The 19,107-nt window shown below is 39.5% G+C and overlaps 1 protein-coding gene across 3 annotated transcripts in view; it reads left to right on the top strand.

Annotated features, from left to right (window-relative positions):
• MRPL24 (mitochondrial ribosomal protein L24) overlaps positions 1-19,107 on the top strand; it is a 307,204-nt gene that overhangs the window by 272,719 nt on the left and 15,378 nt on the right. For all 3 annotated transcript variants that reach the window (XM_044079808.1, XM_044079809.1, XM_044079810.1), the window contains exon 5: positions 2,832-2,962. In XM_044079808.1, coding sequence (XP_043935743.1) covers positions 2,832-2,962 — 131 coding nt within the window. The remainder of the gene's footprint in view (positions 1-2,831; positions 2,963-19,107) is intronic.

Here is a 19,107-nt window from a genome sequence, read left to right as displayed (position 1 = left end):
TTTCTAGGTATAGGTTTGTGAATGCTATGATTTCTACAATTTTGGATAAAAGTGAGGAAGAGACAGCTTATAAGATAAATACTTGAAATCAGTTCTTTGGTAGTATCTCGACCTGGCACTAACAACAATAGTAACATAGGATCAAAAGGCTTTTGCCGAGATTTCTGCTGTGTTTGAAGAAATGATGTATTACTTGAGACTTTTGACTGGTCAGCTGTACAGTTATGGATGGCAGTTGGAGCCTTTTGTAAGGTCTAATGATGCTGGTATGATGAAGGAACACCACAGCGCCTTGTCTTTGAAACAAGTGACTGGTGAAATGCATAACAAAGTCTTTGAAAATGCATGGTCAGACTGGGAATGTTAATTTGTTTCCCTTGAGAATAAAGCAAGAAAAGTAAATATGAGATTCAGAAAATCTGGGCAGGTTACTAGCAGAGTGGACCGTAAAGGTGGTGTGGTCACTGTCCTTTTGTACAAGCCATTGCTAAGACGCTGTCTACTTATACTACATAAAAGATGCTGGAAAGCTGTTAAAGTACAGAAAAGACTGGGACATTTTAGCAATTAAACGGTGGAGGAGAAGTTATAATTTGCACTCCCCACAACACTGGGTAGAAATACAACAAGACAGAGAGATTTCAGAGATGATGGTGGGATTTTGGGATGTGCAAGTCATTAGACGGGAGTTAAGGATCCTGAGGTAGTTGTGCTGTTATGGGAAGCTAGACGAAGACAAAATGTGCAGTTGCACTCTTTACTGTAGTCCAGCTTCTTTGTTCTGTGGATCGTGTTTGCTCTCTCTCGGTAAACAAATAAACAGTAATCAATATTGACCAGTTTCAGGCTCAACCCAACAGTCACAACTGTGACCTTCACACAAAAAATACTAAGGCTCACTGTACTCCTTGAATCTGTTTGAAAGACATCTGACTTGAGAATCTGTAACACATTTTAAGTGTCCCCCAAGTCTCTCTAAATACCAGTGTCTTTGTCTGGGCTTCTTATTAATGTCTGCTTTCCATATGGACAGAATCACCAAAAAGGTTCTTGCCTGGCCCATAGTGGTTTATTTTCTTAAGGAGGACAGGGCCTTTGTTGCTGGGAAAATTATTTTAGCAAAATTGAACACTGGACTGTCACACATTTATTTTATGTTATCTTGGTAATTCTGTTTGCCTTTAAACTACTTAATTTCCTTTTCAGAATGCAGCAAGTACTGCTGTATGACTGGTCCATGAGAACATGATGCATAAATCCCCAACATCAAACCTGAAAAACAAGTAGTGCCACCTACAGTTTCACTGAGTTTTTTTTTCTGTTAAGGAGGACAAGCCTCCCTGCACCTTCCCAAATGGAGGGCCCAGCATCTCCTCTACATATGGTAACTCCTTGGTTAAACCAGCACAAGAAAAAAAAAAAAAACACATTGCAAAAATGAGGAAATTGGTTTGTACATTCGTGATATCATGAGCTGATAAATGTAAAAACATTCCAGGGCTTATGTATATAGGGAGTTGGGATTAAGGAAATTGCGTTCCTGAAGTTGTCATTCATCGAATGGTAGATCTCACCTTTATAACCCTGTGTAGAAGTACCTGGTTACTGGTCACTCAGGGGTAGGGGCCGCAATATCTTCTCTTTTCCTTATTACTTGGATTCTGTTGGGGGGGGGGGTATTGTCATTGGCATGTAAACTTACAATATGCCCTTGTTAGTACTGTGTTTGGTAATGTTTCTTTGACCTTGTGAAGCTGTATCTTAGCTTTTTAATAACTAGCTGTTTAGTTCTGAACACTTTTTTGGACTGCCAGAAAGTTATTAGGCCTCCTGCAATGAGCCAGACTCGTCTTTCCCTGGTGGTATGACCAGCAGTTGCTGGAGCCCATCAGCTAGGTAGCCATTAGGATTTTTCTTCTCTGGCCAAATGTGCTTTCAGGTGTACAGTTATGCATTGCTTTCCCATGAGATAATGCACATTCTCACACATGCTCATGAAAGCTACCATGTGTATTGCTTGGCAAGGACCAAGCATACTTCCACCAGTTGCTGCCTGCAAGACATTTTTTTCCAGTATATGTTAACATTGCAGCAAGTTGGACCACCACCCTGTCAGTCAGGATGTTCATTAGTCCCCCATCAATACCTTGGGTCCCTGAGCTGCTTATTGAGTTTTACAGTTGCCTCAGAAAGGAAAACTCCTTGTGACTGCACCTTTTATTCACTGTAGCTCAGTCCTGGAGATAGTATGTTTGAGGAAGGGGTGGTGAAGGGTAAAGCCCACCTCCATGGGGATTTGAGGGCATAGCTCCCTCCAAAAACCCAAAGTATTACCAGTGTATAAGGACTAGTTGTAGTGAGATGTCCTATTTGATGAAAGCTGCTCATCATATGTAATAACAAGGCAATTATATTCTGTAGACTAACCCTGTCTTGTAAACGCCATCAGTATAGAAGTAGACCGTAGTTTTCCATTAGCATGAGCTCATAAAGGTGTTGGTGTGCAAAAAGAATGTATTACCTGGGGATGATTTTTGACATCTGAATTGTGCTGACTGGGAAAATATTGTATTTAAAAGTAATTTATCGTTTAGTAGTTATATTAATTGTACATTCTTTTTATGTCTTAACAGTATAACATTTTTGCTGACACGTCTGAAACAAACTTTGGTTTTATTTGCTGCTTTTTTTTAAAGATACTTTCATATTTCATTTGTGTTTTTAGAGGTTGTCTTTTTTTTTTTTAATTGCATTCCAGACCTGTGAGTGAAACCAAATCCACTTTGTTACATATTGGGTAAAATATTTTAAATATATTTTATTTTGATCAGAAAGCCTACTGACGTGGAGTGGCGATACACTGAAGAAGGTGAAAAAGTAAGGGTGTCTGTACGGACTGGGCGAATTGTCCCTAAACCTGTACCTCAGAGATGCGATGGAATTATTCCTGAGCAGTGGATAGGTAAGAAAGACCATTGTGTAAATTTGGTTTCATGTCTTTTAGATTAAAAACCTATCTGAGATGCAGTGACTACCACAAGACCTTAAATTGTTGGTTAGATGTAGAGCTAATGGATGGGAAAATTGTGCAGCAAGTAAAGATCTCGAGTGTATAACTTTTACAAGATCCCTGCCTGCAATGTATTAACAGCAGGTTTGCTATAAATAAAATATGCCCTGTTTGTCAGTACCAGCTACTACTACTTTCTGATTCCCCTCTCATTTTTCTGGGTCATGAACCACTTTATATTGTTGCTTACACATTGATCTTACCATAAATCCGGGCTTCAACAGAGTTTGGCAAGATATTTCATATTCTTGCGACAACTGATCCTCAATAGTTTATTTTGCTTGTAGCCATTCTGGACACACTGTCTGGCCAGACTAGCCATCTCCATTTTCCTTTGGCTGTCCTTTCCACATTTTACCATTCTGTAATTTCTGATGCCCATATACACTAGTCCGCATGCACGCATACACAAAATTTGCATTTCTAACCAGAATTTACCTTGACTTCTTGGTGCTGTATTACCACTTCCGACAGACATACATACAACACCTTTCTCTTCTTTTGAGTTTCTTTAGAAATGTATTTCTTCCACTAACCATTTTTATTGTCATAATTTTTAATTATTGCTTGTTTAGGAATACAAATGTTGACAGACATGCATGTCTGGAGACTCCCCATGAAGGTGCAATACAGAGAATTTTTTTCTGTCATTGGAGGCCTATTAAGAGTGGAGTTGTAAGGCAAATGTTGAAATGCTTTTCTGTTTGAGACAGCAGGTTTCTTTGTTAGAGCCATGTTCTCAGTTTGCATGTAATGTGTGCTTTAGCTTTGGATTATTTATAATGTTCATTTTCAGCTAAAAGTGATAATTTTCTCTTAATACCCACTTTTCTATGTATGGACAAAGTGTGCAGTGCAGAAGTTAAAAAGAGTAGCAAAGCTTTAGAACCTGTATTCCAAGGTATTCATAGGATTAGTTCAAGTAAACTTGGCTAGTTTCTTTAACCTTAGGTTGGAATGCAGTCATCTGGTCATGAATTATTTTATCGTAATGTTATAAAAGTTTTCGTTTAGAAGCAAATGCTGATAACATTAATGTACATTTAGCAACTGATGACATTTTTATTTACTGTTTGCTAACTTTTATATATTTTTTTTTCATCTGTTCAGCTAAAGTTGGAAGTCTTAACTATGGATTATAGGAATGAACTCTCCTGGCAGGCTATGTATTGATGCACTACTTTGCCACCATGTTACACTTGTGTTGCAGATCCATTTTCATAATGTTGGTGTTGGTATGTTTGCTGGTAACCATTTAAAATATTGGGACACTCTAGAGCAAGTCCCAAAATACACAGACTGAATGGCCAAAATATTTGACTTGTATATAGCAAGTCTGAGATGCCATCTCTTGAAATATCCCCTTTTCTCTGAGGTATGGCAATCTCAGGGTTGGTATATATAAGTTTGGGGGGGGGGTGCAGGCATGCCCCACCACGCAAAAACGTTTAAGGAAAAGAGTGATCTTTGAGATTTGCTTTTCTCCTGTGTTTTCAGTCTTTTTGTTTTCGACATGTTGGCACTCAGCATTTCACATGCCAACATTTCATTAGAGAGCCGTGTTTGCCCGTACATGATTTGAGACGGAAGGATTTTTGTCTGCTTCTTGAAGGTAATTTCTTTGAGTGCTGTTTATGCAAAGTGCAATTACTTTTTTGCTGGGGGTAAAGCCTGTGCACCCTTGATAAGGGGAATGCCCCACTCCCCCAAACTTTTATATACCAACTCAGTGATTTCATAACAACGGGAATTTTTCAAATTTGGTTTAGCACTAAAAGTGGTTTCAGCATAAACAGCTTTCACTGATATGACTCTTCATAGAGCTGTCAGGCTGCTGAGTTCCACTTGTGTAAGGGAGCTCATGGTGGTATGTTGCCTTCCTGTAGGCATTGCACTTGTGCCCCAAGGGGCTGATGGTGGTTCCACAAGTTTATTTGCACTTGTGGAACCTGCTTCCACATGAGCATTCCACTTTTTTTCTGGTTCCTGTGCATCTTTGAAGAATTTTTATCCAACTGTTTTTCAAGGACAGTGGTGCTGACCAGTCATGGATTTTTCTTTTGGTGTCTCTGCTCTGATTCACGCCTTATACCAGTTTCTGTTACCTCCATTAATATATACATTTTTTTGTTATTTTTGACGCAAGTATCATTTGCAGTTATTGCAGACTAGTGGCTTGTTTGGGTTGGTTCTGATTCGCCACGGCTCTTAGTTACAACTGAAAATGTATAACTGGTGATGATAATGCAGGGGCTAATGGTTATGATGCAAGAAATACTTGTAATCATTACAAGATGACCACATTTTTTTGCCAGGGTGAAGCTGAGGACTTTTTTCCTACAATCCATTTCTTATGTTAAGTGGCTTAGGTAAGATATCATTTTCATTGTTAAAATGCTCCTTTTTTCCAAATAATATCAAGCATTTTAGCAGTGAGATAATCAGAAGAAATATTTGTGTTAGCAAGGACACGATCCTCAGATTGTACTTAACAGACATTTCAAACTTTGGATGTGATTTTCAAGGAGAATTTTTGAATAGATATAATCTGGTGTTTAACTAGCAGTGATGATGCATTCACTAATCATGTGAGTGAGGTACTCTCCTAATAGTGCCTGTTCCTGCTGAATAATATCTCCAGAAAAACTTTTCTTTCCTAACATTGGTATAATGGGGCAGTCTTGTGGTGATGCTCAAGCGCTGTCTTAAAAAAAAATGCATTTGACATTTAGTGTTTCACTACCCAGAACTAGTCAGGAAGAACCTCTGTTGAGTTGAGAATCTTTAAGCAGAGTCTTACCACCACATTTCACCCTAGTTCGAGCCTCTGTCTCTATATTAATATTGTCCATGTTTGTGGAAACCCAAATGTCTCAAGTGGTCTCTTCATAAATTCCTAACTCTGTGAAATACTTTTTTTAGCATCCATGCATACTAGCATTAATTTATTCTTACACTTTGCATCCGTATGAATCATAAGGGTTGTGCTAATGTTGATAAGTATTTGCCTAACTTCTACCCACACTGATCAATCAGGTCTATTATTCTCTGCAGTGCATTTGCCAGAATTGCCCTAAACACTTTGTAGTCATGATTCAGAATTGAAAAGGGGGGGTCTGTATGACCATGGTTCAAGGGGATCTTTCCCCTCCTTTGATACAACTCCCATTACTGCTTCTTTCAAAGTCCGGTACCAGACTTATTTTCTCCTTATGCACTTTCTTCCATATTTGTATTGGAATCCCGTCACTCCCAGGGGGTTTCCTATAGTCTTGTTTTCTCATTGCTTCTTTAAATTCATTTTCCTTTGTTTTTCATGTTGATACCCCTCCTACTACTGTTAACTGAGGAAGTTATGATTGTCTGAAGTATGTTAACTATTTTAATTGTGATAATCTTTACATCTTGTTTATACAGTGTACTGTAGTAATTCAGCATTGCATTCATAAGTTTGTCTGGGTCCACTTCTACTTTCCCATTCTCATAGAGCATAATTTCAGTTGTCATCCTTTCAGACTTTGTTGCCAGAAACATTGAGCCAGCAATTTGTTTGCTGTCTTTCAAAAATAGTTTTAAATGCATTCCTTTGTGTTCATTCATCTTTTCTAAATACTCTTGCATAGACATTCTAGCTTTTTCCAACTGATTTTCAAGCTATTGCATCACTCTGATTCTTCATATGTACTGTGATGAGCTCATTTGCTTTCATTGTAACCTTATGTCTAATTTTCAGTTTATAGCTGTTCCAGTTCTTTGCAAGGCCTTTACTGCTCAGTTTCAAATTTAATGACCTTTCATTTAAAGTTTGATGTGCTACATTAGTAAACTACTGCCTTTTCAGAAGAAATGCTGGAAATGGCAACATGTTTTCATGATGTACTTGCTTACAAAGCATAATTTGTGTAGGTACATAGTCTTTTACTATCACTGGATGTGTTTTTAGAGTTTGGAACATGTTATGGCATTTTTCAATGTGCAGCCTCTCACTAATCTTGCCCAAGAACCATAATTCACTGAAACGTGTGTATATTTCACTTCATTATGTTTTTTTTTATTACATCAATATGCCAAGTTATGTGCCTATATTTCTGAGTATGTATCCTCATCTGGTTTTCTGACTTCTTTGCTGTCCACAAACATCTTCGGTATTTCCTGTAGTGTTTTAGTCTCCTGCTACTACCATACATCCTGATGGAAGGCTATAACTTGTCCCATAATATTCTTTGTATCATTTCTCACTGCTTTTGATAGAATATATAGTGCCACCAGTGTGTATTTTACACCCTGCCAACAACCTGTTGCTATTTTAAACCTTCCCTCCTTGCCCTTCATTTGTCTTTAATCTTTATTTATGTACCCTTTTAATTAATATTTAGATGTTTCTTGCACTTTCCTCCTATTCCAGCAAGGAACAGCCCCTTCCCACCCTTTACAAATGTTTCATACTCTGTATGGTACAAGTGTGCTTCCTATAACATTATTACTAGTGCATTATTGTTTTAGATGTAGGTCATTACCTTCTCACTCTTTATTTTTTTTCTTTTAAATCAACAGGCCAGTTTATAATGTAAACCAGTAGCCAAATTGTGCCGTAATAAATGTATTCTACTTAACTTGTATTCCTTGTGTTTCTGTTAGAAACTGGTCATCAGTAGTCTATTTTTATCACAGTTTGTGCTACTTTATATATTTTTATGTAATATTGTCTCAAATGAACCCATCCTTATTTTATTTGATGCTTGTAGACTAGGTAAATTAACTGGTCCAAGGACCCCTTTCAGCCACAACTCGCTCCAAGTAGGCAGTAACAAGATACAAAAGAAATGATTACAGATTGCAATATGGTAGCTTTCATATTATAAAAAATGGAAGTATAGTAAAAAAAAATGTAGGTAACATACATTTACAAAGTTGTATATACAATATGATGCAAATTGAGTAAGTATATAAACCAATAAGAAACTTCATAGTGTGGAGGGTGTGATGTTCACTTCCTGACTTATGTTAAGCACCTAGTTCATTAATAAAAATTGAACTGTAAAAAAAAAATAATAAAATAGAAAATAGTAGGTAGTCCGTCCACAGTTAAAATGGTAGTTAGTCCACAGTTGAGTGAAAAATGGGGATATCCTTTATTGAAACACACACAAGTGGTCCTAGTTGAGTATAATAAAAATCATCAAACACATTCCTTAATTAAATATAATCAGTTTATTTGGAGTAATGGAGTGGTTACAGAGGGTGGTTCTGTTAAGAGCATTAAAAGCATTGCAGTCATTCTTTTAACCAAAACCCCCTTCCCCTTAATACCATAGTGTAGTCCATGATCGTGCTACCTAAAACTGAAACTAAAAAGCTAGAGACCAGTCACAATATAAGACCAGCTTGTTAACACTTTTTATATAAGATAACCAAATAATCCAAACTGTATTCATTAAGAAATTAACAAAATAATTAGCTAACTAACAAAAGAGATTTATCACTAGACGTCTATCAGAATAAATATTCATAGATGTAAAGTCAGCCACTTTTAACAAATATCGCTTTTGTATCAAATAAATACTTTGTCAGGTTTGTGTGTCAGTAACAAATTATAAAATGAATGAACACATGTATGTATAAATCTACAAGTGAAAGTCTAAGATGGATGAAAACCAAAACTATGAGGTGCTCTGTTTTACATGGAATGGATTCCCACTTCATGTCAAACAGAGCACCTCACTGGCCGTCTTCAAACACAATTTGGACAATTGGATGGGTAACCATAAATTCACCCCAGGGGTTCTACCTGTGTCCCTCTTGGACAGGGGCAGTTGGTGCTGATTATGGAAATAAGGGTAGAACTTGGCTAGGATTGTAAGGGCGTTAGGGCCATTAGCCTAGTAACTTCCAATGATCCTATAATTAAGATGGAACTACAGTGATAAATGTTGAAAATAAAGTACTCCTGCCATGGGGATATGTTAGTGTGGCATCTAACTAGGAAAACAGTTTGAATTTGTAAGAGTGCACTCGAGAAGTGTCCCATTTGAAAACAAATGTACCCTTATGTGACAGGTACCTACTCTGGGCCAGTAATCAAGGAGACTCTGTCCTCGCCACTGACTCCGGTGAGGGAAGGTCAATAAGAGCAAAGATGGATTCATGCAGTATTTTCAGATACAGCTCCCTCCACCAAGCACAGTTTCCCTTAAGTGCACCTAGTGAGCATGCCCCAGACCTGGGACTGGACATTTTCTCTCTTCAGGCCCACACAAAAACTCCACTCTGACCACTTTGGAGCTCTTTGTCCCTGTTACCAGTAGCTGACATACACTGGATATTTGAGTTTCACACACACATAGATACCCGGGAAAAGCTGGCACAGATTTACTAGCTGTGCATCTTTCTGCCCAGACTCTGAGGTACACATTACCACCAGTCATCTACCCTAAAGGTCTTACAAAGGGTACCCAATTATACTGTGTAAAATTAATGTTAATACAAATGGTAAGAGTGTGACCTAAGCAGCAATGCTTTCAGGACCGGCCACAGTGTCACTAAAACAAGCACAAGTACTCTCATTGTTAAAAGTATTCTCTAAAGTACCAGCCACAATGAAGGGTATTAAAATATGTAATGATAAGTAATAAAACAGAAAATAGGAGAATACTGAATGCAATAAACAAAGTTTCAACCACAGAGATAAAAATAATAGTTTCTCACAGATGCAGAAAACAATACTAAACTATTCTCACTAAATGTCCCTGACTGACTAAAATAATTACTGTTCCCTGACTAATTACTAAAGCAAGGCAAACTGATATGTGCTTGAGTGTCTTGCCACAGCAAAAGCCAGATGTGTCTGTCTGTGTGGATTAGTGAGATATATATCCTGTCAGGTTCCAAAGTGCTGCTGCGAGAGTTCCAAAGAAACAAATGCTGATTAGAGGATGACATCACTTCTGGTCACCTGACTCTGGTGTATATACACACACACACACACACACACACACACACACACACACACACACACACACCTTTGCTAAGATCTGTGGCAGCATCTCAAAGCTGTAACACAATTTTAAACGTTCCACTCTTCCTGGGTTCTCTGATAAACGTATACATTTGATCAGTTACAATACATCCTAATATACATGTGTACTTTCTTTCTGTCCAGCAGGGCCTACTGTTGATGCATTTTTAACACAGGTAACTTTAAAAATATATTTTTAACTCAAACATATGTACAAATGAGTGTGGTAGTCAAATAACATAAACTTCTTTACAAAACTCCAGCTAGCTATGTTGGCATATGTGCACATCTACTGCCCTGCTCTCCCTGGCACCACCTCATAACATCACATCTTACATGTGGAGCCATCAGAGATGCGTTTTACACTTACAAGTATGTGCAGAACAAAGACCTAATTCATTAAAAAAAAATTGTCATGAAGATCCTGCGCAAATGCGCCTAGCATTAACAGGCCCACATGATTCTAAAGTGAAGTGATGCAACTAATCACCCTGTATGGAAGTGAAATGTATCTAGTCGCTCTGTTTGGAAACAAACCAGCTGGACCATGTGTTTTTTATACAAGTATAAGTCTGTATGGTGCATTTCTAATGCCTTCACATATAAGGGTACATTTATTTTTAAACGGGACACTTCTCTTGAGTGCATTCTTACACATTCAAACTAAGTGCTTTCCTAGTTAGATGCCACACTTTTAACAGATCCCTATGGCATGAGTGCTTTATTTTTAACATTTGTCACTGCATTTTCACTTTAGCAATTATTACCTAATAGCTACCTACTTAGGTTTTCATGTGTAGATTTATACACGTGTTCATTCATTTTCTAATTTGTTATTGACACACAAGCCTGAAGTATTTATTTGATAAGAAAGCGATATTTGTTAAAAGTAGTTTAGTCTATATTAATATTTATTCTGATGTCAGGTGGTAGATCTTTATTAGCTAATCATTTTGTTAGCTAGTTTCTTAAAATAGTTTAGATTATTTGGTTAGCCTATATAAAGTATTAATAAGCTGGGCTTGTATTGTAATTTGCGTCTAGCTTTTTATAGTTTTTTAGGTAGCTCAGTCTCTGATTACATAATGGTGTTAATTGGGAAGAGGGACTTAGTTAAAGGAACAACTGTTATACTTTTATTGCTTTTAACAGAACCATCCCCTGTAACTACTCACTTGCTCCAAATAACCCTGTTATATATATATATATATATATATATATATATGGAATGTTTTTGATGCTTTTCATTATACTCAGCTAGGATTGCTTGTTTGTGTGTTTCATAAAGGATATTCCATTTTTAACTCAACTGTGTACTACCTACCATTTTTAACTCCACTGTGGACTACCTACTGTTTTCTATTTTATTATTCTGTAGCACATATTTTACAGTTGAATTAATGAACTAGGTGTGTGGCATAATACAGGAAGCGATCCCTCCACACTGCAAAGTGTTTGACCCAGTATAGGTTGCATACTGGGTTTTCTGAGACTTCGAGGGATACCACAGATTTTTCTTTTTGATTAAATATATAAATCATATAATGTATGAGTAAATTAAACAAATGTACATTAACTCATAGGTTGGTCTGAAGAAAGATGGAGATAAACGCTAAATGCAGACAATAACAAAGTAGCCATTAATAAGTCTAAAGTATTTGAGTAGGTTTAATTTTCTATGTAAATAAGATTCCTTTATGTCTTTATCTTATGTAGGAGCAAAGTGTTATGCTATGAAGTGCAGTGAAATATGCATAGTGAAAGGGTCATAAAGTCGGAGTATAGTGAAAAAATATGAAAATGGGTGTACACACAATAGAGAAAAAAGGGTTACTAGAACAAGAAGGCCTTAACCTTGACACATTTCCCCTAGTATAATACTTTCAGAATGTAGAGCGAGAGGGAGAGAGATTTCCATTGTCAAAAAGAGGGATGTAATGATCAGCATTTAGAATTGGGCTGGGAGAAGCAAAGTGCGTTAGGCACTAACTCTGAAGCATTTACTTTTGTTTTCCTTTAGCAAGTGAGAATGACGAGACAGTGTCTTCTTAGAACATGCAACTCCCTTCCTATCCTAGGAATAAATAACATGCTAAATATACACAAACATTTTTTGCAAAGCCGTAGAGTAGATGCTATGTGCAAACAGCACTGTAAAGCTTCTACCCGTGCAAACTATCATTCAGATTATGTTGGGCAGGAGAATAGCTGTTATAAGAGATTTATCTTCCTTGCCTGCAGCATTTTTTTCTGAAACTGTCCATCTACCTTTGTGTTGCTAGTTAGCCAGTAAATATTTCTGATGTTTTAGCTGTTTAACTCTTTTTAAAAGATAATTTATCACTATCCAGACACAGCGAGCCCACCCTCTTGGAGTCCAACAGAGCTTACCAGGGAAGAGAAACTGCATTCCAGAAGCACCAAGACTTGCCATTTATTCTAAAGCCTGACAGCAGGTTAGACAGGGAATGAAATGACGTAGATTATTTTCTCACTGGTGCTTAGTCAGTGTATCCATTTTTTGAATCTTGCTATCTAGCCTAATTTTGACCAACATACTTGTCTCATTAATTTAGCATGCATTCCTAGACCTAGTTCATGCATTGCCAGAGCTACCTTTATATACAGTATTGTGTACTGGTTTCCATCACATTTGTTGCAAGCATAGTTTCCTTTATCATTTAAACCTCTTTTTTTTCAGGTAGCATGTAGTGACAAAATGAAATGAAGTATTAATTTTCACATTAGTAATTACTGATCTCAGTGGTTTACATCACATATATTAGTTCTCTCTTACATTCATTTACTTCTCCCCCCCTACCTGTTGTCTCATAGTACCATTATAAAAGCAATGTAGACACAGTTTAGTTTGAGGAAAAGGGACTTTTATCAGAGTGCAGTATAGGTCCCCCCTCTCCTTCAGGTAAACATTAACTTTTATTTTTATGTAAAATATTTATATTACATTTTTATTCAAGTTCTGTATGCAGTGCTGATTTCACTGGTATTAAGGTGTCATTCATAACTCAACTTACATTTTGATTATGTCTCATACTTTTCTATACAAAAAAATTCCTTTAAGTAGTGTCCTCATTCAGTGTTCCCAGTGCATTGCTTTTTTTCTAAATCTTCAAAAACTGTTTCATCTTTGTTTTATCCATAGTTTTCTTTTGTAAAACAAGAAAGGGCTTCACAATAAATCTCTCACTTAGTCTCCATAATTTGCCTTTCTGCACCTTTTGACTGGTTGCATGGGCCCTCACCACCTTCTCCTGCCTATGTTTGCTTGCCAGGTCATCTTATGTGTGTTGAAGTTCTGCATAGGTTTTTTAATCCAAGAGGATAAAAGACGAAGTAATACAGGATGCAATAACTTGAAATAAAGTTTCTTTACAGAGTGCTGTGGAAGGAAGGAAGGTATTCTTTTAGTTCATGTTTGTAATGAAAAGCCATTATCCACATTGTTCCCTTCCTCCACAAAAGTAAAGGAATTTTCTTCTTTAGCTGATGTAAATAAACTGCAGATATAAGTCTCTCTAAACTGCATATATAAGTCTCTGCTGCTTTCTCATGTGCTGTACTTTAATATCATCCTTAGAAAGTCCAGCCCATGTGCTGAGGCATTTTTTCGTAACATCTTTACAGTTCCGCCCTTCAGTTTGTAGTAGAACTGCTTGTTGTAAACATCAAGATGTCCTTTTGTTCTAAAGTTGCAGTATTCTTTACATGAGGGAATCCTCCAGCATGGGCGGCCCGATGTCCGGCCAGTATACAAGAGCTTTTAAGTACTGCTAGTATGTGAGACATCTCATGAATGGCTTAGGAGTACGTTGGCCATAAAAACAATGTCCATATGTACAATCTTCAGAATTTCTCTGCTGCAGTCCAAACACCATCCTCAGTTGTCGGATCTGTTCACATGAGTCATTTGCTGCTGGTCCAGTTTTCAGATAAGTTCCACCTTGGGATTTTTTTCTCTTGCTACTGCTTTCTGTTGTGAAGGTTTCTTGTCATCCAGAAAAGGCAAGTGCCAATGTGGGAGCTGGATTCCACTTAAGGATAGCCATGATCTGTCTCTCTTGTTTGGGGCCTATGCACGACCATACAGCTTGCTCTATTTGCCAGGCATTTCTTCCCTATGACCCTACATAGCTGTCTTTCATCCTTGAGATTCATTTAGAAAATCAGACCCTGAAGCGTTTAACTATAAATATTATTAAGGGTACATCTGGGACTTCTGTCGAACCTGTGTTAAAGAGGAAGGCCAAGAAACTGGGGCCTGAATCTTCAGCTGCGCCATCAACCTCTGATGTTTCTCTCGTGGTCAGTGACCCAGAGGTCTGTCCGGAAGTTGGCTCTGGTTCCTCGGAGGGTACTACATCGGACACCATCAATGAATCCACCTTAGGCATGTTCTCCTAGGCCATGCAGATGTCTGCATCGGATGGTCAGCAGGAGCCAAAGCTCGTTATTTTGGAAGTCACTAGGGGTATCCCTCAGATACTAGTCAGGGAGGATATTCCAACTAATATTAAGTGCAGGCTTATGTCTGGTCCCTCCACTTTCCATCAGGCTGTCTGGTTAAAGAAGCATAAAAACAAGCACATTTCTGCACCTAAGACTCCACACTCAGATTGGGAAACTTTTTTTCTCAAGGCTTGCTTAATGCACTTCTAAGCCTCCTACAGCTAATCCTGTTTCTCCTTTAACTTCTTCTCCACTCACGATATAGGGTACTGGAATCATCTGAGGATGAGGGTTCTTTTGAGGATGAATCTTTGGCCTACTCAACTCCAATTCCATCCCTCCTTGAATATGCCTTCCCTGAGGAAGAGTCCAATGATGCCGATTCACCAGTGGAAGTGATCAAATTTGGAGAAACCTTAGCTAAAATGAGGGAATTCTTTAACTGGGACTGCTGTCAGGTTTCTGATGTGCAGAAAAGATAAGATCTTTTACAAATGGATTCTTTTTTCCCTTATGCCGTATCGCCAGTCCTAACAGCCTTTTAGGAGGGTTTTTCTTCAGCATCTAAGGCCCCAGAATCTCAAACCCCTGCCCCTAAAAAGCCTGATCATTTATAAGTGCCAGAAGATTGTAAATTTCTTTACAAATGTCCTTCAGCAGATCCTGCAGTGATTTCTGTTGCTTCTGACAAAACATCCAGACTGTTGCCATCTACCAAGCTTCTCCCTTTTGATAAGGAGAGCAAAACTATGGAAAGAATAGGGAAAAAGTATATACCTCTGCCACCGTAGCTTTCCTTGCTATAAATTACCAAACCCTTGTGACCAGATATGCTTTGGCCCTTCTTTTTTAAGTAGTTTCGCATCTCCCAGACTCTGATGTTAAAACTCAGCTGATGTGTCTTGTAGGAGCTTTTCAGGTAGCCTGTCACTCCATTAAAGGCAGATATGATGCAGCAGAAGCATCTTCCATGGTAGCTGCATCTGGATCTGTTCTTAGGAGGTATTCTTAGTTGAGGCTTCAGTCACTTCCAGATGATGTCAAAGCAAAATGGATGCTCCTTTAGACAACAGTGCTTTGTTTGGGGCTGCAGACAGGTTTGTTTAAATCTTTGCAGGAGAAAGGCAAGGAACTACAGGACTTAAAACGCATCTGGTTCTCTTACTAAATTTCAGAGGAATTATCCCTCAGAGACTTCCATTGTTAGAAAACAAACTTGCCTGCCTACTTCTAAAAGCAAAACGGGAGGTAGGGGAGCTCCTCAGTCTAAGCACTCTCAGGCAGTTCCTGCCCAGAAGCAGCCCTTTCCAGACAAGCCATCTATTCTGTGACTTCCACATTCATCTCAGTCTTGTTCCTCTTTCTCTGCATCTTTACCTGTCTCTTCCAGCTTGAGAAATTATTAAAGACTCGTGGGTTCTTTCTGTTATCAAACAAAGGTACTTCATGGTCTGCAAGACCATTTATGGGTATTCCATAACCACCTCACGACCAACTGCATCTATTTCCGCAGGTGCTTCAGGAGTCGCTACATCAGGGAATAATTCAAGATGTTCTTAGTGTTTCACTGTTGCAGTCATCACATTTGGGTTATCCCTGTCAGGGTAGCCCCTGGCCGGCCCGAATACCAGAGGCTTAGTATTTCTGTGTCGGTTGCTGTCGCTTCAGGACTGATGTCAGGTCGTCAGTAGTATAAAGTAAGGCAGCCGACCCCATTACATCAGTCTTTCTTGCCAAGGAGCCCGAAGCAGAAGTAGTTAGCAAGAGTGCCGGACGGCCGCTACCTGAGTTTCTTCCGAATTGAAGCTGAAGTCTTCTAAAACTAAGTACCCCATTGGGGATCCTTTTTTCTTGCTCTAACCGATGTCAGAAAAAGTTAACAATTGTCTCGCCTGGTTAAGCAAATACCATACCGAGACTTTCATTCTTACTGCGTCACTTGCTTAGGCCCAGACCATGACGTCCCTCGCTGTCACTTTTGTGCCTTGTTTAAAGCCAGAACTATATGTCGCTGGGCCCTTATTGTAGCTAGATATTTTCACTTAGTCATCAAATTCTGATATGGCATTGGTAAGCTATCCAACAGCAGATCTTTCAAAAAAATTTAAGGATAGACAGACCGCACAGATCCAAACCTACCAACGCTTCTGTTAAGCTAGTCGTCAGTTCTCCTGTTCTCAGTGAGGTGCTTTCGCAGCCCCTGATGCCCGCTACAGAGACCCTTTCGGAGTCCGGTATGCCGCAAAGCTCTTCTTCCACTATGGATCCCGCGGTTGTCTCTACCTTGGATGGGTCCAGAGCCATTGAGCAGGCACCGGCTTCCGAGGAAGTACTTCGCACTACCGATTCTCGACACAAACCGACTACTTATTTCACATCTACCGTTCTTTCAAAAACTACTGACTTTCTAAGGCCCAGGGTATGAACCACACCTAAGAAACCGACCCAATCTCAGGCCCCTGCTTCCTTGCCTCAGTCTCAAATGCTTAAAGTGGCAGAAGACCTTGTCATGCTGATTAGGGGAAGCCAAGCTACCCCTTCCAAGAAGAAGAGATCTGTCCCCAGTAGTTTTATCTGAACAGGACTGTAATTACTCAGATGCATCTGAATATGAAGACATGCAACCCCTCTCTGCTTGTGAGGATTCTAATCCAGAGGAATCCATTACTTCAGCCTCTCCACCTGAGAACTTTTCCTTTGGGGAAACCCTTCATGCCTTAAGGGAGCATTTCCAATGGGAATGTCAGGACTACCCTCAGTCTAAAAAGAGACTCGGAGAATTCTTAAATCTTCCACAGCACCGATCCCTGGCCATTCCCCCAGTCCTGGATGTTGTGGATGATGTTTTCCTGGAATCTAGTTTGACTCCTGACACCCTCCCTCCTGCTCCCAAAAAAACGGACTGGTATTAAAGCCCCTGACTCTCACAAATTTCTTTTCAAAAATTCTACTGCTGACCCTGAAGTAATTTATCAAGGGCCTAAAGGAATTAAAGCAACCCGTGATAAGAATCCCATCCCCTCAGATAGAGATTCCTGAGCACTAGACAGATGGGGTAAAAAAGTATACACCTCTGCTACTCTTGCTGTCAAAGCACTAAATTGTCCGTTCCATATGCTAAAATGTCAGCGACCTACCCTAGAACTCCTCAAACAAAGTGTCTTCCTTTCCTGTTTGTGCAGAATTTAGAGAGTTGCAAAAGTTGATGCATTCTGCAAGTCAAGTAACTAAGCATAACTTACACTGTGGTTTTGATACCCTAGAAGCTTCTTGCAGGGCAGCAGTCACTGGTCCTGTCCTTAGAAGGCATGTTTGGCTTAAGGAACAGCCCTTGCCAGACCATGCCAAATCAAAATTATTGGATGCACCCTTGCACAAAGACAGATTTGGCGCCAAGCCAGAGGAGGTCTTAAAAAAAAGATGGAAGAAAAGGCAAATGGATTTCCTACAGGTCCAGCAGGCATTGCCCCTCCAAGCACTGGTCCTTTCCTGCCCCCATTAGGTCAGTTCAGCCCACACCCCAGGGAAGCAGACCCCCCCAGACAGCAGCCACAGGGAATGCAGAGATCAAAGCAGTGGAGTTCCTCCACTTCAAAACCAGGGAATTCTAAGCCACCCCCTCGAATTCTAAGCCACCCCCTCATGGTAAGAACTCACAATGACTCTCCTCCCCCACCCCCTCTCTCTGCTCACCTGCAGTTGCCTGTAGGAGGAAAATTCTCCTTCCACACAAACACCTGGGCCACCATTACCAGTGACTGCTGGGTCCTCAACATAGTATCCCAGGGATACAAATTTTCTTTCCACACTTCCAACCCCAAAAGGGTTCCCAGATCTACCACCAAACCAGTGGGCAGAGGCGAAACAGCAGGTCCTTTTCCTGCTCTCTCTGAGGGCAGTAGAACACGTTCCTGCAGAACAGATAGGCCAAGGTTTCTACTCCAGACTTTTTCTGGTACCCAGAAAAAAGAGAGCATGTGGCGCCCCATCCTCGATATATCAATTCTAAACACCTTCCTGGTGATACTAAAATTCAAAATGCTCACCCTCCAGCAACTGCTACCCATCCTCTCCAAGAATGCTTGGCTAGCCACCCTAGACCTAAAGGAGGTCTACCTCCACATTTCTGTTGGGGAGTCATGCAGGAAATATCTACATTTCAGGGCAGGATCTCTGCACTTTCAATTCTCTACACTTCCCTTTGACTTATCTACTGCTGCCAGAGGTTTCACAAAATGTCTGCCTCCCGCCATTGCCTTTTCCAATCAAAGGAATATCCAAATTTACCCATACTTAGACGACTGCCTAATTCAGGCAGACAGGAAAATCTGCTCAAGCACCTGGCCTTTGTAAAGTCCCTACAGACCTCCCTAGGGTACACTATCAACAAAAAGAAATCCAAACTAGTACCACCCAAAGGATTATATTCCTGGGAGCAAGCCTGGATACAGCATCCCAGATGGCATTCCTTACACCAGAAAAGCAAACTTACGTGACAGCCTACTTCTCTCACCTAGCCACCAGACCCCTGTTATCTGCAAGGAAAATCCTGCAA

The sequence above is a fragment of the Protopterus annectens genome, chromosome 8.part0 (assembly GCF_019279795.1).
Source record: "Protopterus annectens isolate FY-2018-M chromosome 8.part0, PAN1.0, whole genome shotgun sequence".
In the NCBI taxonomy this organism is placed as follows: Eukaryota; Metazoa; Chordata; order Ceratodontiformes; family Protopteridae; genus Protopterus; species Protopterus annectens.
The sequence above is the reverse complement of the archived record's forward strand: the minus strand, read 5'-3'. Positions and strand labels throughout refer to the sequence as shown.